General features: G+C 43.4%; 1 protein-coding gene across 1 annotated transcript in view; it reads right to left on the minus strand.

Moving 5' to 3' along the window:
• Positions 1 to 25,498, minus strand: part of grm7 (glutamate metabotropic receptor 7) — a 359,100-nt gene that overhangs the window by 170,626 nt on the left and 162,976 nt on the right. Inside the window, exons 3-4 of the mRNA XM_045705724.1 lie at positions 15,642 to 15,777; positions 4,551 to 4,705 (exon numbers count right to left, since the gene is read on the minus strand). Coding sequence (XP_045561680.1) covers positions 4,551 to 4,705; positions 15,642 to 15,777 — 291 coding nt within the window. The remainder of the gene's footprint in view (positions 1 to 4,550; positions 4,706 to 15,641; positions 15,778 to 25,498) is intronic.

Consider the following 25,498-nt stretch of genomic DNA (forward strand, 5'->3'; position numbering starts at 1 on the left):
TTACAAGTCCAACACTCTAACCACTAGGCTATCTGCCACCCCAAAAAGGCTCCTTAACAGCTTCTACCCCTAAGCAATAAGACTGCTGAACAATTAATCAAATGCCCACCTGATTATTTACATTGACACCCCCCCAAACTACATTTGTTTTTTACACTCCTTTTACACGCTGTTTATTATCTATGCATAGTCATTTCACCCCTACTTACATGTGCAAATTAACTCAACTAACCTGTACATTGACTCAGTACCGGTACCCACTGTATATATCCTTGTTAATGTTATTTTATTGTGTTACTTTTTATAATTTTTTTACTTTAGTTTATTTGGTAAATATTTTCTTAACTCTTTCTTGAACTACACTGTTGGTTAAGGGCTTGTAAGTAAGCATTTCACGGTAAGGTCTACACATGTTGTATTCGGCGCATGTGACAAATAAAGTTTGATTTGATAGAACAATGTTTATTTAAAACACAGCACCTTCGTCATAGGGAGGATGGTAAAGGGAGGAGGACAGGGGTGGGAGGGAGGGAGGGTGGAAGAGGAGGAAGGAGGACGGGGAGAGAGGAGGAGGGAGGCTGGGGGAGAGGGGGCAGGGGAGGGTGGGGGGAGGAGGGATGATGGAGGAGGAGGAGGGAAGACGGGAGAGGGAGGGACGATGGAGGAGGAGGAGGGAGGACGGGAGAGGGAGGGACGATGGAGGAGGAGGGAGGGAGGGTTTCTGTCTGGCTGAGTGAGGGGGGAAGGGATGGCTGCTGGGTTTGGACACACACACACACACACACACACACACACACACACACACACACACACACACACACAGCGCCAAGCAGAGCTGTGACGGGGAGAACGGCTGAGTGAAAGAGAGACTGATGGCTGGTGGGCTCTGGGCTCCTGGAGGCTAAGTTGGAGCGGCTCTCTACTCTCTGTGACACACACCCACAGCACCAAGCAGAGCTGTGACGGGGAGAATGGCTGAGTGAAAGAGAGACTGATGTCTGGTGGGCTCTGTGCTGCTGGAGGCTAAGTTGGAGCGGCTCTCTGCTCTCTGTGACTGAGGGAAAACCCACCAGTTGTTCAGCCTGCTGTGTTCACACCACATGCAATGGCAATTAAGAACACAACACAAATGTCCATCACTTGTTGTTGGGTTGGGTGGAATAACACCACACAGATGGCAACGAAACAAACGTGTCTGATGTGTGGCCTAAATGATGCATATGTTGAAAGAAGAAATCTTGACCTGGCTAAAATAGAAAGGCAGGACGTGCAGTCCACAGTCCAATTATCCTACATGTATAATTGCCTGCGCGCGTAATGGGTCCGCGGTCAAACGACCACCCCTCATCACTGTCAAACACTCCCTAAAACACTTCAGCGAGCAGGCCTTTGTAATCGACCTGGCCCGGGTATCCTGGAAGGATATTGACCTCATCCCGTTAGTAGAGGATGCCTGGTTGCTCTTTAAAAGTGCTTTCCTCTCCATCTTAAATAAGCATGCCCCATTCAAAAAATGTAGAACTAAGAACAGATATAGCCCTTGGTTCACCCCATACTTGACTGCCCTTGACCAGCACAAAAACATCCTGTGGCGTTCTGCATTAGCATCGAATAACCCCTGTGATATGCAACTTTTCAGGGAAGTCAGGAACCAATATACTTAGTCAGTTAGGAAAACAAAGTCTAGCTTCTTCAAGCAGAAATGTTCATCCTGTAGCACTAATTTCAAAAGGTTTTGGGACACTGTAAAGTCCATGGAAAATAAGATCACCTCCTCCCAGCTGCTCACTGCACTGAGGCTAGGAAACATTGTGACCACCGATAAATCTACGATAATTGACAATTTCAATAAACATTTTTTAACCCTAACCCACCAATGCGACCTGTACGCTGTCGTTGGCTGGCCCTCACAACATATTCGTCGCCAAACCCACTGGCTCCAGGTCATCTATAAGTCTATGCTAGGTAATGCCTCGCCTTATCTCAGCTCACTGGTCACCATAACAACACCCACCCGTAGGACGCGCTCCAGCAGGTAAAGCCAACACCTCCTTTGACCGCCTTTCCTTCCAGTTCTCTGCTGCCAATGACTGGAATGAATTGCAAAAATCACTGAAGCTGGAGTCTTATATCTCCCTCTCTAACTTTAAGCATCAGCTGTCAGTGCAGCTTACCGATAACTGTACCTGTACACAGCCAATCTGGAAATAGCACACCTGACTACCTCATCCCCATATTATTACATACCCTCTTGCTCTTTTGCACCCCAGTATCTCCACTTGCACATCATCATCTGCACATCCATCACTCCAGTGTTAATGCTAAATTGTAATTATTTTTGCCTCTATGGCCTATTTATTGCCTTACCTCCCTACTCTTCTACATTTGCACACATTCCACACAGATTTTTATATTGTGTTATTGACTGTACGTTTGTTTATGTGTAACTCTGTTTGATTGTGTCACACTGCTTTGCTTTATCTTGGCCAGGTTGCAGTTGTAAATGAGAACTTGTTCTCAACTAGTCTACCGGGTTAAATAAAGGTGAAATAAAATAAAAATAAATACAAAATAATTGCAGGTCACAATGCCACAAATGTATCTGACAGTGATATACATAGATTACGTTATTGGTACTCTCTCACGGCTGTACGTCTGGGTCTGGGATTGTCAGGAGAAATAGCATGCCATGTCAGCTAGAAACTCCAATGCGGTTTTAACTAAATGTGTCTCTATGACTGGGGGTGCTCTGTGTGTTTTAACTAAATGTGTCTCTATGACTGGGGGTGGTCTGTTTTAACTAAATGTGGCTCAATGACTGGGGGTGCTGTCTGTTTTAACTAAATGTGTCTCTACGACTGGGGGTGCTGTGTGTTTTAATGAAATGTGTCTATGACTGGGGGTGCTGTGTGTTTTAATGAAATGTGTCTCCATGACTGGTGGTGCTGTGTGTTTTAACTAAATGTGGTTCTATGACTGGGGGTGCTCTGTGTGTTCTAAATGTGGCTCTATGACTGGGGGTGCTTTGCATGTTTTAACTAATTGTGGCTCTATGACTGGGGGTGCTCTATGTGTTCTAAATGTGGCTCTATGACTGGGGGTGCTTTGCATGTTTTAATTAAATGTGGCTCTATGACTGGGGGTGCTCTATGTGATATAACCAAATGTGGCTCTATGACTGGGGGTGCTCTATGTGATATAACCAAATGTGGCTCTATGACTGGGGGTGATCTGTGTGTTCTAAATGTGGCTCTATGACTGGGGGTGCTTTGCATGTTTTAACTAAATGTGGCTCTATGACTGGGGGTGCTCTATGTGATATAACCAAATGTGTCTCCATGACCGGGGGTGCTGCATGTGCTGTGCGTTTTCCCCCTCTCTCTCCCTCCCTCCAACCCCAGGGTCCCGGAAACATCCATTTCCATAAATCATTTGTCAAAAAAGAAAAAACTATTGCTGAAATCATCAAAGGGAGACCATTTCTTAACTTGGCACCTATGGGTTCTCCCATGACCAATTATACCCACAAGCTCAAGGTCACAGACTCCAACAACTCCAACTCAGAGTCCCACAGTTTCATCTTGCTTTTCTGACTGGCCTTTTGGGGAGGCTAGGGCACGAAGCATCGATGACTCTCACTCAGTAGTAGACTTTACCCTGCAGGGATATGTCCCAAATGGCACCCTATTCCATATCTAGGGCACTACCTTTGACTAGAGCCCTGTCAACACTTGTAATGGCCCTGGTTGAAATGAGTGCACTATATAGTTAATAGGGTGTCATTTGGCATCAAGACAGACATTCAGAGAGTGGCCATCGCAAATTCCACCTACATCACACACATATTTACACGCACACACACATACCTTGCCTATATATTGTTGAATATATGCGTCAATAAGGTAGAAACATATATTTCTATATTGCATCATATCTTGCAATATATCAATCAAATACAGCTCTAAAAATATATCTCACAACATACACTGAATTAACAAAATATTAGGTACACACAATTGAGACATGGAATGTGTGTATGTGCCATTCAGAATGACAATGGACAAAACAAATTCAAGTGCCTTTAAATGGGGTATGGATGTAGGTGCCAGGCACACCTGTTTGAGTGTGTCAAGAACTGCAACGCTGCAAGGTTTTTCAAAACGCAACAGTTTCCCGTGTGTATCAGGAATGGTCTGTCACCCAAAGGACATCCAGCCAACTTGACAACTGTGAGAAGCATTTGAGTCAACATGGGCCATCATCCCTGTAGAACATTTTCGACATCTTGTAGAGTCCATGCCCCGACGAACTGAGTCTGTTCTGAGGGCAAAAGGGGGTGCAACTATATATTAGGACGGTGTTCCTAATGTTTTGTCCACTCAGTGTATATCTCTATAAATCTCAAGACGAATAGCGAAGGATTGGGCTGTACAATATTCTTCCACAGTCAAGAAGAGAAAGGAAAGAGAGGGGACAGAAAGACAGCAAGCAGCTTTTTTCTCGACATTAAAAGTCATTCTGAGCATGTTGTTTCTGCAGGCACAACCTACCGGTGATGGTTGCTCTTTTTGGCAGGATAGTGACAGCTCCCACTGCTGCTTCCTCTAGCTGATGGACAGGGCTGTTCTTGGCTCCCCAGCTGTCTGAACCGATCCACAGGAAATGACCCACCTGGTCCGCCCTCTTACTGGCGTTCAGGATACCCCTGCAATCAGATACATATATGACTTAACATAATATAATAAGATAGGACAGGATAAGTATGGATATGATAGGAAATGATAGGATAGGACAGGACAGGACAAAATAGGAAAGGACAGGATAGGATATGACAGGATAGGAATGGACATGATATGATAGGGCAGGATATGATGGGATAGGATATGATATAACAGGATAGGATATGATATGACAGGACAGGACAAGATAAGATAAGACAGGATAAGATAGGATATAGTCCAATTTGTATTTTTGCTCTGCATCCTCCCAAGCCCCCCAAGACACTATTGAAATACACACATGCACCCACGCATGCACACACACACACACACACACACACACGGATCACAGCAAAGTTATTCAAACGGTACATTGTTCTGTCATCACCCCCTTGTACTCCTCAGGAATGTAGTTCTTTCTGTTCTGTCTTCCGTTTGATTTTGTCTGAACATAGAGAGCTAGTGTGAAGAGATCTTTCCTCAAATGACACCAGGAAGTTTGTTATATTGTCTTGACAGTTAAATCAGCAGGATGTTAAATCGTATCCGTTTTGATGTGAAACTACAGATTACACTTAATTCTGTATCACAAATTGAATTAATCCAATATCACAAGTTCTTGTGACAAGACTGATACATTAGTATCAACTCTGTAATGCTATAATATAATGCTATACTATAGTAGTATACTATACTGTAATGCTATACTATTTTAATGAATACTCAGGGAGAAAGAGGTGTAGATTCACACGCAGAGCGCGACAGGTGTTTATTTCGCCTTCGCAGAAGGCAGGAATCGAGGTCACAGGCAGGCAATGGTCATACACAGGTAGGTAAAAAAAACATGAGCTGGTGCACACCCAGAATAATAGTTTTTGTGGAGTTGCTGACTAACGGCAAATAAACTATAAACTACACAGGTAGGCAAACAGGCAGGTGAATCAAAACTAGGACTGAAGGCTATAAATGGTTCTCACAAACGAGCTAGGAAAAAGGCTTAATAGAGTCAAAACGAACAAAACCTGTCAGAAGGTGGGTGTAGCTGGTGCATGAAGTCAGGCGCAGGAGAGCAGAATGAGTGAGCAACGTACTTTACTCAAAATAAAGGCACAAGGTAACAATACACTTAACCAACAATAAACGGTAATCAATTACGCACAGGTGAAAACAGCACCCGTCGAAAACCAGCCATAACGTACCGAATGAACATAGAAACAATCACGCACAAAAACATGGGGGAAACAGAGGGTTAAATACATGAACATGTAATTGGGGAATGAAACCAGGTGTGTAGAAAACAAAGACAAAACAAATGGAAAATGAAAGGTGGATCGGCGATGGCTAGAAGACCGGTGACGTCGACCGCCAAAGGCCGCCCGAACAAGGAGAGTGACCGACTTTGGCAGAAGTCATGACAATACCTCACAAAGGCACAAACAGAATGAACTGATCTAAATAAGGAGCTGATGAGTCCAGGTGAGTAACTAACACAGGTGAAATCAATGAACAAAAATGAAAGACAGGGCTACGTTCAAGAACACAACCAAACAGAACTGAATGTTGACAAAGAAAATAAATACAGAACCTTAAAGTACCCCCCCACCCAAGGGAGGCTCCTGACGACCCAACGGCACCGGAGGGTGGAGCGGGTGGGCGGGGGAGCAGAGGAGGCGAGGTCAGGCAGACTGGTTCGACAAGGTCGTGGACTGACCCGACGTTCTGCATCAAGGCTGATGTCCAGTGGGCCTGTTCGGGGGTCGACCCTGAGGTCGGGGAGCAGGACGAACCGGACGGTTATGGTGGAATACCTGAATCATCTCTGGGACAAGGATGTCCTGGTTGGTGATCCATGACAGGTTTTCAGGCCCATAACCTTCCCAGTCCACTAGATAGTGGTGGTGTTTGGAATCAAGGATGGCCTGAATGACGTAGGCAGGTTCCCGTCCAACTTCCAACGGTGGGGGCGCACTGCGAGTAGAGACTGGAGGATGAAGAGGACTGTAGGTGACCGGTTTTAACAGAGACACATGGAAGGACGAGGAGATTTTATACTGACGGGGTAACTGGAGGCGATACGTGACAAGGTTGATGAGATGGGTTATCCTGAAGGGACCAATGAAGCAAGGACCAAAATTTTTGCAGGGAAGGCAGAGCTAGATTTTTCTGGTAGAGAGCCACACACGCTGGCCGGGGTGAAAGAGTGGCGTAGGTCGGTCGGCGACGTCTGTCGGCAAAGCGTTTATGGGTATTAGAGGCTTCCTGCAGATGCTGGTGAGCGGTCTCCCATGCCCGCTCACTACGCCAAAACCGGTCATCAAGAGCTGGGACAGTACCAGGCCCCACCTCAAAGGGAAACATGGGGGGTTGGTAACCAAGTACACACTGAAACAGAGTAAGGCGGAGAGATAAATGCATGAGTGAGTTCTGAGCGTATTCGCCAAAGGCCATATACCGACTCCAGTCATGTGGAGAGGCAGAACATTGTTGGCGGAGGTATTTCCCTGTTTCTTGGTTCAGGCACTCCTTCTACCCGTTGGTCTGGGGATGGTACCTGCAGGGGAGGCTGAGAGAGACCCCCCCGGTCACAGAAGGCTCGCCGCACCCGGGAGACAAACTGGGGCCCGTGGTCAGAGATGTTGTCCTCCGGAATCCCATACAGACGGAACACCTGCTGGAACATACACTCAGCCAAATCCATGGCGTTAGGTAAATGAAGAAGAGGAACCAGACGACACATTTTTGAAAAGCAGCCTACTATGACAAGGATAGTGGTGTTACCAGATGATTCAGGAAGGTCTGTGATGAAGTCAACAGCTATGTTGTACCAGGGTCTGTGAGGGATTGGCAGTTTGAAGCTTAAACTGTTAGGGCTAGGGGACAGTATTGACACGGCCGGATAAAAAACGTACCCGATTTAATCTGGTTACTACTCCTGCCCAGTAACTAGAATATGCATATAATTATTGGCTTTGGATAGAAAACACCCTAAAGTTTCTAAAACTGTTTGAATGGTGTCTGTGAGTATAACATAACTCCTATGGCAAGCAAAAACCTGAGAAGATTCCAAACAGGAAGCGCCCTCTCTGACAAGTTGTTGTTCATCTTGGCTCTTTTTATTGAAGACTGAGGATCTTTGCCGTAACGTGACACTTCCTACGGCTCCCATAGGGTCTCAGAACCCGGGAAAAAGCTGAATGATATCGAGGCAGCCTCTGGCTGAAACACATTATCGCGTTTGGCAAGTGGCTGGTCAGAGTACTCTGAGACTCACGCTCGTGCGCGAGGGCACGAGATGTATTTATTTTCTCTCTCTTTGTACGTATACAGGCTTTCCCGGTCGGAATATTATCGCTTTTTTATGAGAAAAAATGGCATAAAAATGTATTTTAAACAGCGGTTGACATGCTTCGAAGTACGGTAATGGAATATTTAGAAAGATTTTTTCACGAAATGCGCCATGCTCGTCACCCTTATTTACCCTTTCGGATAGTGTCTTGAACGCACGAACAAAACGCCGCTATTTGGATATAACAATGGATTATTTGGGACCAAACCAACATTTGTTATTGAAGTAGAAGTCCTGGGAGTGCATTCTGACGAAGAACAGCAAAGGTAATAAAATTTTTCTTATAGTAAATCTGACTTTGGTGAGTGCTAAACTTGCTGGGTGTCTAAATAGCTAGCCCTGTGATGCCGGGCTATCTACTGAGAATATTGCAAAATGTGCTTTCACCGAAAAGCTATTTTAAAATCGGACATATCGAGTGCATAGAGGAGTTCTGTATCTATAATTCTTAAAATAATTGTTATGTTTTTTGTGAACGTTTATCGTGAGTAATTTAGTAAATTCACCGGCAGTGTTCGGTGGGAATGCTAGTCACATGCTAGTCACATGCTAATGTAAAAAGCTGTTTTTTGATATAAATATGAACTTGATTGAACAAAACATGCATGTATTGTATAACATAATGTCCTAGGATTGTCATCTGATGAAGATCATCAAAGGTTAGTGCTGCATTTAGCTGTGGTTTGGGTTTATGTGACATTATATGCTAGCTTGAAAAATAGGTGTCTGATTATTTCTGGCTGGGTACTCTGCTGACATAATCTAATGTTTTGCTTTCGTTGTAAAGCCTTTTTGAAATCGGACAGTGTGGTTAGATTACCGAGAGTCTTGTCTTTAAAATGGTGTAAAATAGTCATATGTTTGAGATTTGAAGTAATAGCATTTCTAAGGTATTTGAATAACGCGCCACGGGATTACACTGGCTGTTGAGTAGGTGGGACGCAAGCGTCCCGCCTAGCCCGTAGAAGTTAACAGAAGGGAGATGACGAGGGCTTTTGGTTTGGGTGCAGAATGGACAGGAGAGTACGTAATCCCTTACGTCGGATGCCAGTGAGGACCACCAGAACTTACGGGATAGAAGTTTGGTGGTTCGTGTAATTCCCGGATGTCCTGACCCCAAGGACGTGTGGCAACATTGCATCAGTTGGGGTCTAACAGCTGCTGGTACGTAACTCTTCCCAGCTGGTGTCTCAGGAGGAGCCGAGGTCTGAAGTTAGGGCTTCTTGTATGGCAGAGTGAACCTCCCACTGTACCGGTCCCGTAATGCAAGAGGAAGGAAGAATGGGTGTAGGGTCTGAGTTACTGGTCGGAAGTTCAAACTGTTGGGAGAGAGCATCAGCTTTTACGTTTTTCTTTCCAGGGATGTAAGTAACATGAAAATGGAAGCGTGTGAAGAAGAGAACCCAGCGGGCTTGTCTGGAGTTTAACCTCTTGGCCCCTCTTATATTTCCCAGATTACGATGATCTGTTAGGACGAGAAAGAGATGTTGTGCACCCTCCAACCAGTGGCGCCACTCGAGGGCCAGCTTGATGGTGAGGAGTTCTCTGTTCCCCACATCGTAATTCCTCTCAGCGGAGGATAACTTCCTGGAGAAGAAGGCACAGAGATGTGATTTTGGAGATGCTCCCACCCGCTGAGAGAGAGAACCTTTTGCACATGCGGTATATGTTCCTTCAGGGAGCGGGAGTAAATCAAGATGTCATCAATGTAGACGATAAGAAAGCGGTTAATCATATTCTGGAAAATGTAGTTTGTGGAAGACGGTGGGAGCGTTAGTAAGGCCGAAGGGCATGACCAGGTATTCGTAGTGTCCTTGTGGGACACTCCAGGGAGTAAGTCAATAGCACAGTCCCCTGGGTGATGTGGTGGCAGAGTGGAGGCCTTAATTTTGCTAAAGACATTGATGTACTGGGCGTATTCATATGGTATGGCGGGTGGCACTGCAGAGGCAGAGTCCTCAATTGTTTTGGCTCTGCAGGGTAGGCTGAGACAACTGGTGAAACAGGTAGAAAACCAGGACAGTAGTTCACCTTGTCACCACGAGATGGCAGGGTCGTGACAACAAAGCCAGGGGTGTCCGAGGATGAGTGGCTGTTTGGGGGATGAGAGTTCCATGTGTTGAACGGTTTCGGTGTGGAAGACTCCAATCTGGAGGGTGACGCTTTGTAACCGGTGTTAGATCAATGTCAAGCTCTTGTACTGGCTGCTGATCAATAAAATTACCTGCTGCTCCAGAATCTATCAAGCCCTCAACGTACTTAGTAACACACTTCACAGTTATCAATACTTGGATGGAGAATTCCTTCTGGGAGATACTTAGAAATAAGGACATGCCTACCTGCATGGCAGAGGAGGGACCCTTCTCATCTCTCCGTGGGGGGCGAACAGGGCAATGGCTGAGTAGATAATCTTTCCCTCCACAGTATAGGCAGAGCCCTTCTTGGATCCGCCTTTGACAATTGATCTACGGGAGAGGAGCATGGCCCAACTGCATGGGCTCTGGAAGACTCGGATGGGATGACGAAATCAAGTAAAGAAAAGGTTTTGGGTTCCTGGGTGGCAGAGGTCTTCGGCGGTCGGCGATGAGGTGGTCAATGGAGATGGACATACGAATGTATTGATTTAAATCCTGAAGGTTAACTCTACAGGCCAGCTCCGTCTGAAGTTCCCTGTTGAGCCCTCTTCGGTAGATGGTAAGTAAAGCAGCCTCACTCCATCCACTCCCTGCAGCCATGGTGCGGAACGCAAGGGCATACTCAGCAGCTGAATTGCGACCTTGTTGAAGTTCTATGAGGAGGTCTCCTATAGGACGACCGGAAGGAGAGTTATCGAATACCTCTCTTGTCGGTGGCTAATACATGTCCTCAATGTATTTGCTGCACTACATCAGAAATCCCTGATATTTCCCAGGTGAACCGTCATATTTTCCAGGCATGGATATGAATGAAGGAGGGCTATGGGTCAAGATACCTGGCATCGGAGGAGTAGGGATAGGCTGGCGGAGAAGATGGCAGATTTCCTCCATATGCTCCTCTTGCTGGGTTATGCACCGCTGTAGCTCCACTAAATCCATTCCGTTTTTGGGTGAGGTATTCTGTAAAGAATACTTAGGGAGTAGAAGGTGTAGATTCACATGCAGAGCGCGACAGGTGTTTATTTCGCCTTCGCAGAAGGCAGGAATCGTGGTCACAGGCAGGCAATGGTCATACAGGTAGGTAGGTAAAAAAAACATGAGCTGGTGCACACCCAGAGGTGCTGACTAACGACAAATAAACTATAAACTACACAGGTAGGCAAACAGGCAGGTGAATCAAAACTAGGACTCAAAACGAACAATACCTCACAAAGGCACAAACAGAATGAACTGATCTAAATAAGGAGCTGATGAGACCAGGTGAGTAACTAACACAGGTGAAATCAATGAACAAAAATGAAAGACAGGGCTACTTTCAAGAACACAACGAAACAGAACACAAGGTTGACTAATTTAATGCTATAATATAATAGTATACTATACTGTAACGCTATACTATAATGCTCTACTACATAAAATGCTATATTATAATGCTATACTATGTATAATGCTACAACATAGCGCTATACCATAATACTATAATATAAAGTTATAATATTATTTCACCTTTATTTAACCAGGTAGGCAAGTTGAGAACAAGTTCTCATTTACAATTGCGACCTGGCCAAGATAAAGCAAAGCAGTCCGACAACATACAAAAACACAGAGTTACACATGGAGTAAAACAACATGCAATCAATGATACAGTAGAAAAAAAATATATAATAGTATTCTATACACTGCGTGCACAATTGTTAGGCAAATTGTATTCCTCAGGATTAATTTTACTGTTGAACAAACACAATGCTCTCAGTCAATCCAAAATGTTATTGAACCTCAAACCTGAATGTTTAACAAAGGAAAAGTGAGTTTTGTCTTTCTCAGGGAAATATATAAGTGTGCACAATTATTAGGCAACTATTAGTGTGCAGAATTATTAGTCAACTAAATTACAAAAATAATTTCTCTCAACTCACTTGTTGATTCTCAATTTTTAGAGTAAGTGTAACAGATAAGTAACACAAAATGACAATTATATAACATTTTTGGCCTTTCAAAAATATTCAGTGACCAATATAGCCACCCTTATTTTCAAGAACTGCCATGAGCCTTCCATCCATGGAGTCTGTCAGTTTCTTGATCTGTTCACGATCAATTTTCGCTGAAGCAGCAACCACAGCCTCCCAAATGCTGTTCAAAGAGGTGTATTGTCTTCCCTCACTGTAAATCTCACGTTTGAGAAAGGCCCACAAGTTCTCAATAGGATTTAAGTCAGGTGAGGAAGGGGGCCGGGTCGTTATTCAGGCATCTTTGAGGCCCTTGCTGGCTAGCCAAGCAGAGGAGTACTTGGATGCATGTGATGGAGCATTGTCCTGCATAAAGATCTTGGCCTTCTAGAATGCTGAGGACTTCTTCCTGTACCACTGTTTGATGAAAGAATCTTCCAGAAACTGGCAGTAGGTTTGGGAGTTGAGTTTCAGTCCATCTTCAACCTGAAAAGGTCCAACTACCTCATCCTCAATGATAGCAGCCCATACCAGGACCCCTCCTTCACCTTGCTGGCACCTGACTCAAAGTGATGCCCTGTGTCCATTACTAATCCAGCCACGGGCCCATCCATTTGGTCCATCAAGAGTCACTTTCATTTCATCTGTCCATAAAACCTTAGAAAAATCTGTTTTCAGGTATTTCTTTGCCCAATCTTGACGCTTCAACTTGTGAATCTTATTCAGAGGTGGTCTTGTTTCAGTCTTCTTGACCTTGGCCATGTCTCTGAGCACTTGACACCTTGTACTTTTGAACACTCCAGGTAGGTTGCAGTTCTGGAATACGGTGGCACTGGAGGATAAAGGGTTCCTGGTAGTTTGACATTTAATTTTTCTCAAGTCTTTTGCAGTTAATTTGCGCCTTTTCTTCCCCACGCGTTTTTTCGCAACAAAACGTTTGATTGTCCGGTGGTCACGCCTCAATAGTTTAGCTATTTAAAGAGTGTCGCATCCGTCTGAAAGGCATTTTACATTTTTGGCTTTTGAGTGTCAGTTAAATCTATTTTTTGGCCCATTTTACCTGAGGTAATGAGGCTGCCTAATAATTATGCACACCTTGTTATTCACTTTCGCCACACCCTCCCTCATTACACAAATACATATCACCTGAAAATGATTAAATCCAATAAGCATTCAAGTTGATATGGTTTGGAGTTCGAAAATGTGAATAGAAATAATGATAAGATCAGAATACTCACTTGCCTAATAATTGTGCACGCAGTGTATTGTAAAACTATACTATAATGCTATACTACACATAATGCTATAATATAAAGCTATAATATAATAATATACTATACTATAATGCTATACTATAATGCTATACTACATATAATGCTATAATATAAAGCTATAATATAATAATATACTATACTATAATGCTATACTATAATGCTATACTACACATAATGCTATAATATAAAGCTATAACATAATAATATACTATACTATAATGCTATACTATAATGCTATACTACATATAATGCTATAATATAACGCTATAATATAATAGCATACTAAACTGTAACGCTATACTATAATGCTATAATACATATAATGCTATAGTTTAATGCAATACGATAATGCTATAATATAATGCTATACTCTGTATAATGCCATAATATAATGCTATAATATACTATCAACTTATAATATAATGCTATACTATATTGCTATAATATTATAATATAATATGATGATATAATATAATGATATACTATAATGCTATAATATAATAATATAATATGATGATATAATATAATGATATACTATAATGCTATAATATAATTCTATAATATAATGCTATATTTTAAATCTATAATATAATGCTATATTCTAATGCTATACTACAATGCTATACTATAATGCTATAATATAATGCTTTACTATTATGATATACCATAATGATGTAATATATTGATATACTATATATAATGTTATAATATAATGCTATAGCATAATACTATACTATAATGCTATACTATAATGCTATACTCTAACGCTATAATATAATGCTATAATATTTTATTAAAATATAATTCTATACTATAATATAATGCTATATTATAATGCTATACTACAATGCTATAATATAATGCTATACTATAATGCTATACCATAATGCCGTTATATAATGCGATACTATATATATAATGCTAGAATATAATGCTGTACTATAATGCTATACTATAATGATATACAACAATGCTATACTGTACTGATATCATATAATGCTATACTATAATGCTATAATATAATGCTATACTATAATGCTATACTATAATGCTATACTATAATATAATGCTATACTATAATATAATGGTATAATATAATGCTATACTAAAATACTATAATGCTATACTATAATATAATGATATAATATAATGCTATGCTATAGTACTTTACTACAGTATAATGCTATACTATAATATAATGCTATACTATAATATAATGCTATAATATAATGGTATAATATAATACTACACTATAAAACTATAATGCTATACTATAATATAATGATATAATTTAATGCTATGCTATAGTACTATACTACAGTATAATGCTATACTATAATGTAATGCTATACTATAAAACTATAATGCTATACTATAATGGTATACTATAATACTATACTATAATATAATGCTATACTATAATGTTATTCTGTACTACTATACTATAATGTAATGCTATACTATACTATAATGCTATAATATAATGCTATACTATAATGCTACACTATAATGCTATGCTACAATGCTGTAATATAACACTATACTCTGTATAATGCCATAATATACTATAATGCTATAATATAATGGTATAATATAATGTACAATTCTGTAATATAATGTTATAATATAAAGCTTTAATTTAATACTATGTACACTGCTTTACTATAATGCAATAATGCTATAACACTATGTATAACGGTATACAATTTCGAGTTGGACCTTGTGTGAAATTGACCAATAGAGTGATCTTAAGATGTTTCAGCTGCTAGAGGAATGCTCATCAGAAAGTAAAAGAGAATTCCACAGACTGAGCTCAATCATTTATCCTCCCGTGTGGTTCCTTGAAACAACACTCCAACCCTTTGATGAACACCTAAATAAACCAACTGAACATTTTGTGTGGTCTTCCTTTCCGCAAACACAGGGATAAATCATTAAGCTTTTACTTGTCACACAGTATGCTTGTTGAGATAATGAACAGGAGATGCATAGTGCTGTGACAATGGAGCCTGCTCCGAAATGCATCAGTATTAAAGTAAACATAATTGAAGTGAATTCAGTTGCCGAACTCCTGAACTGTCTTTTAGCTTTTCAGTTTTAATTCCCAAGGTACTGTCCAGCCCTTCAGTGTTACAGGCAATATTTTAAATCTTGGTTAGAGCGCTAGCACACAGCAATACCTTGGCTTTAGCTCAAGGGGATAACACCTAGTAGATACATACCTTATGTCCTCATCTGAGGTGAAAAGGACGACTGCCCGAGCGTAACGGGTGTCCAGAAGCAGCCTGATGATCTTGTCGAAGTTCTCCTGCTTGTGATTGTGAGGGATCTTCAAGGACTGAGCGATACAGATCCCACCTGAAATGAAAAGTAATGAGCTTCAGGTGAGGTACCTCAAATTGGGACAATCACCTTGAACAAGAATGTTACCTACTAAAAACTACAAACATTACATTTGTAAAAACTAAAAAAAAATCTGTAAAAATGCAATAAGATCTATAAAATGTAAAATAAACATATAACCTACGAACATCCAGTTTGTGACGCAAATTACGTAAGGACAACGTCTGTGCAGTTATAATGGCCAGACTGTCCCAAAAAAAATGTTTTTCATCAAACCACATCCAGCCAATTACCAAACATCCCCATACACATTCATTTTGAACTTTACAATGCTGTACAATATGAAAAATGGCATAGACATGTTGAAAATAAATGAAGGTGGGCTATACATCAATGTTGATTCAACCAGTGTGTGTCCAGTGGGAAGGCTTTTGCACACAGTTATTCAATGCATTGAATGGAATTATTCATTGAATGGAATTATTCAGACACCTTGACTTTTTCCTCATTCTGTTACGTTACAGCCTTATTCTAAAATTTATGAAATAGTTTTTTTTTCTTCTCATCAATCTACACACAATAACCCATACATTTTGAAAATGTATTAAAAATAAAAAACTGAAATATCACATTGACATAAGTATTCAGACCCTTCACTCAGTACTTTGTTGAAGCACCTTTGGCAGTGATTACAGCCTCGAGTCTTCTTGGGTATGATGCTATAACTTTAACACCTGTATTTGGGCAGTTTCTCCCATTGTTCCCTGCAAATTCTCTCAAGCGCTGTCAGGTTGGATGGGGACAGCTATTTGGCTGGGCCGCTCAAGGACATTCAGAGACTTGTCCAGAAGCCACTCCTGCATTGTCTTGGCTGTGTGCTTAGGGTAATTGTCCTGTTATTGTCCTGTTGGAAGGTGAACCTTCACCCCAGTCTGAGGTCCTGAGTGCTTTGGAGCAGGTTTTCATCAAGGATCTCTCTGCAATTCGCCCCATTCATCTTTATCTCGATCCTGACTGGTCTCCCAGTCCCTTTTGGCAGGCTGTCATGTGTCATGTGCCTTGTACTGAAGAGTGGCTTCTGTCTGGCCACTCTACCATAAAGGCCTGATTGGTGGAGTGCTGCAGAGATGGTTGTCCTTCTGGAAGGTTCTCCCATCTCCACAAGCAACTCTGGAGCTTTGTCAGAGTGACAATCGAGTTCTTGGTCACCTTCCTGACCAAGGCCCTTCTCAGCCGATTGCTCAGTTTGGCCAGGTAGCCAGCTCTAGGAAGAGTCTTGGTGGTTCCAAACTTCTTCCATTCAAGAATGATGTAGGCCACTGTGTTCTTGGGGACCTTCAATACAGCAAAAAATGTTTGGTAGTCTTGGTGGTTCCAAACTTCTTCCATTTAAAATGATTGAGGCCACTGTTGTCAATGCTGCAAAAACAATGGTACCCTTCCCCAGATCTGTGCCTCAACACAATCCTGTCTCGGAGCTCTATGGACAATTCCTTCGACCTCATGGCTTGGTTTTTGCTCTGACATGCACTGTCAACAGTGTGACATTATATGCGTAGACAGGTGTGTGCCTTTCCAAATCATATCCAATCAATTTAGTTTACCACAGGTGGACTCCAATCAAGTTGTAGAAACATCTCAAGGATGATCAATGTAAACAGGATGTACCTGAGCTCATTTTCGAGTCCCATAGCAAAGGGTCTGAATACTTATGTAAATGAGGTGTTTCTGTTTTCTTTTTTTAAATAAAAATGCAACTATTTCTAAAATCCTTTTTTCACTTTGTCATTATGGGGTATTATGTGCAGAATGCTTATGAAATTGTTTGATTCCATCAATTTTAGAATAAGGCTGTATTGTAACAAAACGTGGAAAAAGTTGAAGGGTCTGAATATTTTCCGAAGGCACTGTATGTTGAACAGGGATAGAAAGTGAAATGGCAGAATATATTTCACTGAGTCCATATTCATGTCGCAAACCACAAAGTTTAAGGTGGGAGTTAAAACATCTCTGTTTTGTAGCATGATACTGACTGTAAGAAACACGTCTAGCTAAATAAAGGTTAAATAAAAATAAATAAAAAATAGAAAGGGCTAAAACAAAGTTAACCCTCACACAAACATGGCTCACAGAAAGGGCCTCAGACAAAGTTAATCCTCACACAAACATGGCTCACAGAAATGGCTACAACAAAGTAAATCCTCACACAAACATGGCTCACAGAAAGGGCTAAAACAAAGTTAATCCTCACACAAACATGGCTCACAGAAAGGTCATCAGACAAAGTTAATCATCACACAAACATGGCTCACAGAAAGGGCTAAAACAAAGTAAATCCTCACACAAACATGGCTCACAGAAAGGGATAAAACAAAGTAAATCATCACACAAACATGGCTCACAGAAAGGGCCTCAGACAAAATTAATCCTCACACAAACATGGCTCACAGAAAGGGCTAAAACAAAGTTAATCATCACACAAACATGGCTCACAGAAAGGGCTAAAACAAAGTTAATCCTCACACAAACATGGCTTACAGAAAAGGCTAAAACAAAGTTAATCCTCACACAAACATGGCTCACAGAAAGGGCTAAAACAAAGTTAATCCTCACACAAACATGGCTCACAGAAAGGGCTAAAACAAAGTTAATCCTCACACAAACATGGCTCTCAAAACCGCTTTTATTACATGTATTTTTATGTAATCTTTATTTAGCTAGGGGTTGATGTATGTTATGGACTGCAATATTATCAGCTTCTGGGGTAAAGACACATGTCACAACTGCTCAAAATGTGCAAAATTCCATCAGTGTGTTGAGTTAAAATTAGATCCTTATTCTTGCTAGGAGTAACAGAGATCACCCAAAAGCATTGAACAGACACCTGCTGAAGCCGGAGACTTCCTCAGACACCTCAAACATGTACAACATCATGTATTCACAGCTTCCCATTGACAGCAGCACGCTAACTATCCCCACAAGATTTACTTGACAGACTTTTAAAATTGAGGTCATGCAGAGTTATATCACCGTCTAACCAGGAGCAGCACTTTCAAGAGCATGGAGCCTCACATCCAGAACAGTAATAAAATGAAGCAGGTCTATGATGGATAGCAAAAAGCTATAACGTATGGTGGCCTGGAGAGATAAAAAGCAAGGCAGTTTATTGTATTGCTGTGATGCTAAATGAACTGCATGGTTAAAATAATTCTGGTGCCGCCAGCATATTTGAAGTTCCACAGCATGTTCTGTCCCGGCCTATATGCAAGGCACACGCACAGCATTCTGTTGGTGTTGTCATGACTAAGAGTACTTCGGGGAAGGAAAATCATGTTGTGAGGGTTGCATGCAAACAGCAATGAACCCAAAACATTCTACAGTAGGATATGGAACTTAACTGGACGTTTGTGGAACAAAGTATAGATACTGATTATACAGATTTTAACCTGTTATGGATAAGGGGGCAGTATTTTCACAGCTGGATAAAAAACGTACCCGATTTAATCTGATTATTACTCCTGCCCAGAAACTAGAATATCCATATAATTATTAGCTTTGGATAGAAAACACTCCAAAGTTTCTAAAACTGTTTGAATGGTGTCTGTGAGTAAAACAGAACTCATTTGGCAGGCCAAAACCTGAGAAGATTCTGTACAGGAAGTACCCTGTCTAACCATTTCTTGGCCTTCTTTGCCATCTCTATCCATTACAAAGGATCTCTGCTGTTACGTGACACTTCCTACGGCTCACATGGTCTCTCAGAAGGCGGCAAAAAGCTGAATCGTGGCTTTGCAGGCTCTGGTTGAAACAAAGTAGCGCGTTTGGGTAGTGGCTGGTTACAGTACTGTGAGACTCAGGCGCGTGCCCGCGTCGACAGAATGCTTTGTTTTCTTTCCTCTGTTTACCTAAACGCAGATTCCCGGTCGGAATATTATCGCTTTTTTACGAGAAAAATGGCATAAAAATTGATTTTAAACAGCGGTTGACATGCTTCGAAGTACGGCAATGGAATATTTAGAAATCTTTTGTCACGAATTGCGCCATGCTCGTAACCCTTATTTACACTTCGGATAGTGTCTAGAACGCACGAACAAAACGCCGCTATTTGGATATAACGATGGATTATTTTGGACCAAACCAACATTTGTTATTGAAGTAGCAGTCCTGGGAGTGCATTCTGACGAAGACAAAAAAGGTAGTCAAACTTTTGTAATAGTAAATCGGAGTTTGGTCAGGGCTAAACTTGGTCGGTGTCTAAATAGCTAGCCGTGATGGCTGGGCTATCTACTGAGAATATTGCAAAATGTGCTTTCACCGAAAAGCTATTTTAAAATCGGACATATCGAGTGCATAGAGGAGTTCTGTATCTATAATTCTTAAAATAATTGTTATGTTTTTTGTGAACGTTTATCGTGAGTAATTTAGTAAATTCACCGGATGTTTGCGGGGGGTATGCTAGTTCTGAACGTCACATGCTAATGTAAAAAATCTGGTTTTTGATATAAATATGAACTTGATTGAACAAAACATGCATGCATTGTATAACATAATGTCCTAGGGTTGTCATCGGATGAAGATCATCAAAGGTTAGTGCTGCATTTAGCTGTGGTTTTGTTTTTTGTGACATTATATGCTAGCTTGAAAAATGGGTGTCTGATTATTTCTGGCTGGGTACTCTGCTGACATAATGTAATGTTTTGCTTTCGCTGTAAAGCCTTTTTGAAATCGGACAGTGTGGTTAGATTAACGAGAGTCTTGTCTTTAAAATGCTGTAAAATAGTCATATGTTTGAAAAATTGAAGTTTTCGGATTTTAGAGGAGTTTGTATTTCGCGCCACGCCCATCATTGGATATTGGAGCAGGTGTTCCGCTAGCGGAACGTCTAGATGTAAGAGTTAAGGCTGTCGTCGGAAGAAGTGGACCAAAACGCAGCGGAGTTAGTGTTCATAATTTAATTCAGAAAGAACACTGGATAACTACAAAACAAGAAAAAACCGACAGCTAAACAGTACTGACAGCTAACACACTGAACAGAAACAATTACCCAGAAACACAAAGAAAAACACACAGGACTCCCAATCAGAGGCAACTAGAAACACCTGCCTCCAATTGAGAGTCCAGCAACCCAACCTACACACAACACAAAACCTCTGCCACGTCCTGACCAAAACTAATACAATTACTCCCTCTGCTGGTCAGGACGTGACAGTACCCCCCCCTAAAGGTGCAGACCCCGACTGCACCTAAAAAAAATCCCCCTAATCTAAAGGGAGGGAAGGGAGGGTGTCTGCCGTCAACGATGGCACTGTGCTACACCCCCCCTCCCCAACCCACCTATATAGGAGGCGGCTCAGGTGCGGGACGTGGACCTCGCTCCACCTTCGGCGTCACCCACTTAGGTGGCGCCGATGGCTGCGCCGGGCAGACGGACCACTCGGGCTGGACCGGAGGCCCGGCGGGCCACTCGGGCTGGGCCGGAGGACAGGCGTTCCACTCGGGCTGGGCCGGAGGACAGGCGGGCCACTCGGGCTGGGCCGGAGGACAGGCGGGCCACTCGGGCTGGGCCGGAGGACAGGCGGGCCACGCTTGCAGATCCGGAACGGCGGGCCACTCTGGCTGATCCGGGCAGACGGGCCACTCTGGCTGATCCGGGCAGACGGGCCACTCTGGCTGATCCGGGCAGACGGGCCACTCTGGCTGATCGGGGCAGGCGGGCCACTCTGGCTGATCCGGGCAGGCGGGCCACTCTGGCAGCTCCGGACATGCGGGCCACTCTGGCTGCTCCGGGCAGACGGGCCACTCTGGCTGCTCCGGGCAGACGGGCCACTCTGGCTGCTCCGGGCAGACGGGCCACTCTGGCTGATCCGGGCAGACGGGCCACTCTGGCTGATCCGGGCAGACGGGCCACTCTGGCTGATCCGGGCAGACGGGCCACTCTGGCTGATCCGGGCAGACGGGCCACTCTGGCTGATCCGGGCAGACGGGCCACTCTGGCTGATCGGGGCAGGCGGGCCACTCTGGCTGATCCGGGCAGGCGGGCCACTCTGGCTGATCCGGGCAGGCGGGCCACTCTGGCTGATCCGGGCAGGCGGGCCACTCTGGCAGCTCCGGACATGCGGGCCACTCTGGCTGCTCCGGGCAGACGGGCCACTCTGGCTGCTCCGGGCAGACGGGCCACTCTGGCTGATCCGGGCAGACGGGCTACTCTGGCTGATCCGGGCAGACGGGCCACTCTGGCTGATCCGGGCAGACGGGCCACTCTGGCTGATCCGGGCAGACGGGCCACTCTGGCTGATCCGGGCAGACGGGCCACTCTGGCTGATCCGGGCAGACGGGCAGCTCTGGTGACTCCTGACTGGCGGGCAGCTCTGGCGACTCCTGACTGGCGGGCATCTCTGGCAACTCCTGACTGGCGGGCATCTCTGGCAACTCCTGACTGGCGGGCAGCTATGCCGACTCCTGACTGGCGGGCAGCTCTGGCGACTCCTGACTGGCTGGTGGCTCTGGCGGCACCAGACTGGTGAGGCTGGGCTGACGCACTAGATGCCTGATGCGTGGGGCTGGTACAGGATGTGCCAGTCTGGGCACACGCACATTAGGGCTAGTGCGGGGAGCGGGAACAGGCCGAGTCAGACTGGGCTGATGCACCCCATTGCTAGTGCAGGAGCTGGCCTGGGGCTCCAATCTCGCCCCGCCAAACAGCCCTTGTGCCCCCCCCAAAAAAATTATTGGGGCTGCCTCTCGGGCTCCCTTACCCACCATGTTCCCCAGTCCTCGCCAGAATTCCTCCCCTGCTTGGTCCTGGTATGGTGGGTAATTCTGTAAAGGCTGTCGTCGGAAGAAGTGGACCAAAACGCAGCGGAGTTAGTGTTCATAATTTAATTCAGAAAGAACACTGGATAACTACAAAACAAGAAAAAAACGACAACTAAACAGTACTGACAGCTAACACACTGAACAGAAACAATTACCCACAAACACAAAGAAAAACACACACCTGTTTATAGGACTCCCAATCAGAGGCAACTAGAAACACCTGCCTCCAATTGAGTGTCCAGCAACCCAACCTACACACAACACAAAACCTCTGCCACGTCCTGACCAAAACTAATACAATTACTCCCTCTGCTGGTCAGGACGTGACAACAGATGAAGGAGAACATTTTATTTACCTAATTACTAGTTGATACATGTTTTATTTGTGTATGATCATTATGTGATTATTATATTATTATTCATTACTATATGTATGATTGCATTGTCCATCTCACAATCTAAAGTGGAATCAAACCTTCTAAAAAAGTAAATAATCTAAATTACATGATGGACATAGAACTACTGCATCAGTAGAGAAGTCCACTAATAGAATCAGATTGGTGTGTAATCTGTCTGACCTGGGTTTTGCATTTATCTGGTCCACTTTATTGCCTGCAGAGTAACATAGACCTTCCCCGGACATCTGTTTAGAGCCTCACCGATGTCTCTGAGTTAAGACACAAACCTAAGCTCCCCTGACCACTTGGATTGAACTGATATGATGGAATTGATCTATCACCTATTGTTAGTCAACCAATTAAATTCATCCAGAGAGGATGTCACCGCACATTCAGAGACTGAGTTTAACACAGTCTATGAGTTTAACTCATTTTATGTTTGCTTCGAGCCAGACAATACCAAGTCATCCAGGAGGACTCTTGCTGCTCCGGATGACCAGGAGCTTTCACTCTCCCCGAAATGGACGTGAAGAAAAACTCTCAAAAGAGTGAATACCCACAAAGCCACCAGCCCAGATATGTGTGCTGACCAGATGGTGGCCATATTCTCAGACATCTTCTACCTGTCCCTCTCCCAGGCTGTAGTCCCCACCTGCTTTAAAGGAGACCACCATCGTCCCAGTGCCCAGAAAAACAAGATGACAAGCCCAAATGACTATCTCCTCGTCGCACTCACCTCAGTCATCATGAAGTGATTCCAGAGGCTGGTCATGGCCCACATCAAGGCCAGCATGCCAGGCACACTGGATCCACTCCACTTTGCCTACTGCTCCAACAGTTCCACGGAAGGTGATATTTCTATAGCTGTTCATACGGCAGTAACACATCTGAACAAGAGGAACACCTACAATGCCTTCGGAAAGTATTCAGACCCCTTGACATTTTCCATGTTTTGTTACATTACAGCCTTAATCTAAAATGTATTAAATCATTTTTTTTCTCACAATCTACACACAATACCCCATAATGACAAAGCAAAAACAGCTTATTTTTGGAAATGTATAAAAAATATAGAACTGAAATATTACATTTATATAAGTATTCAGACCCTTTACTCAATACTTTGTTGAAGCACCTTTTGGCAACAATTAGAGCCTCAAGTCTTCTTGGGTATGAACATACAGCTGGCGGGTTATACACTCAATCGGCAGGACAGAACAGCAGCCTCTAGTAAGCCACGAGGCGAGGGCCTATGCATTGATGTGAGCAACAGCTGGCGCACGATATCGAAGGAAGTCTCAAGGTTTTGTTTGTCTGTGGTATAGTATCTCATGATAAACTGTAGACCACACTATCTAACGAGAGAGTTTTCATATGTATTTTTTGTAGATGTCTACATTCCACCACAGACCGATGCTGGCACTAAAACCACGCTCAATGAGCTGTATACCGCCATAAGCAAACAGAAAAACACTCATACATAGGCGGCACTCCTAGTGGCCGGGGACTTTAATGCAGGGAAACTTAAATCAGTTTTACCTCATTTCTATCAGCATGTTAAATGTGCAACCAGCGGTGGGAATCTAGACCACCTTTACTCCACACACAGTACAAAGCTCTTCCTCGCCCACCATTTGGCAAATCTGACCCCAATTCTATCCTCCTGATTCCTGCTTACAAGCTCAAATTTAAGCAGGAAGCACCAGTGACTCAGTCTATAAAACAGTGGTCAGATGAAGCAGATGCTACACTACAGGGCTGCTTTGCTAGCACAGACTGGAATATGTTCTGGGATTCTTCCGATGGCAATGAGGAGTACACCACATCAGTCACTGGCTTTCTCAGTAAGCTCATTGAGGACGTCATCCCCAAGGTGACTTTACGTACATACCCAACCAGAAGTCATGGATTACAGGCAACATTCGCACTGAGCTAAAAGCTGCCGCTTTCAAGAAGCGCGACTCTAACCCGGAAGCTTGATGCAACAGATGATGCAATCCCTATTGCATTCCACACTGCCCTTTCACACATGGACAAAAGGAACACTTATGTGAGACTGCTATTCATTGACTACAGCACAGCATTCAACACCATAGTGCCCTCAAAGCTCATCACTAAGTTAAACAACTCCCTCCGCAACTGGATCCTGGACTTCCTGATGGGCCGCCCCCAGGTGGTAAGGGTAGGCAACAACACAACCGCCAAGCTGATCCTCAACACTCACTGTTCACTCATTACTGCACGGCCAGGCACGACTCCAACACCATCATTAAGTTTGCTGATGACACAACAGTGGTAGGCCTGATCACCGACAACGATGAGACAGCCTATAGGGAGGAGGTCAGAGACCTGAACGTGTGGTGCCAGGACAACCACCTCTCCCTCAAAGTGATCAAGAAAATGGAGATGATTGTGGACTACAGGAAAAGGAGGACAGAGCACGTCCCCATTCTCATCGACTGGGCTGTAGAGGAGCAGGTTGAGAGCTTCAAGTTCCTTGGCGTCCACATAACCAACAAACT

The sequence above is a fragment of the Salmo salar genome, chromosome ssa22 (genome assembly GCF_905237065.1).
Source record: "Salmo salar chromosome ssa22, Ssal_v3.1, whole genome shotgun sequence".
NCBI classification, from domain to species: Eukaryota; Metazoa; Chordata; class Actinopteri; order Salmoniformes; family Salmonidae; genus Salmo; species Salmo salar.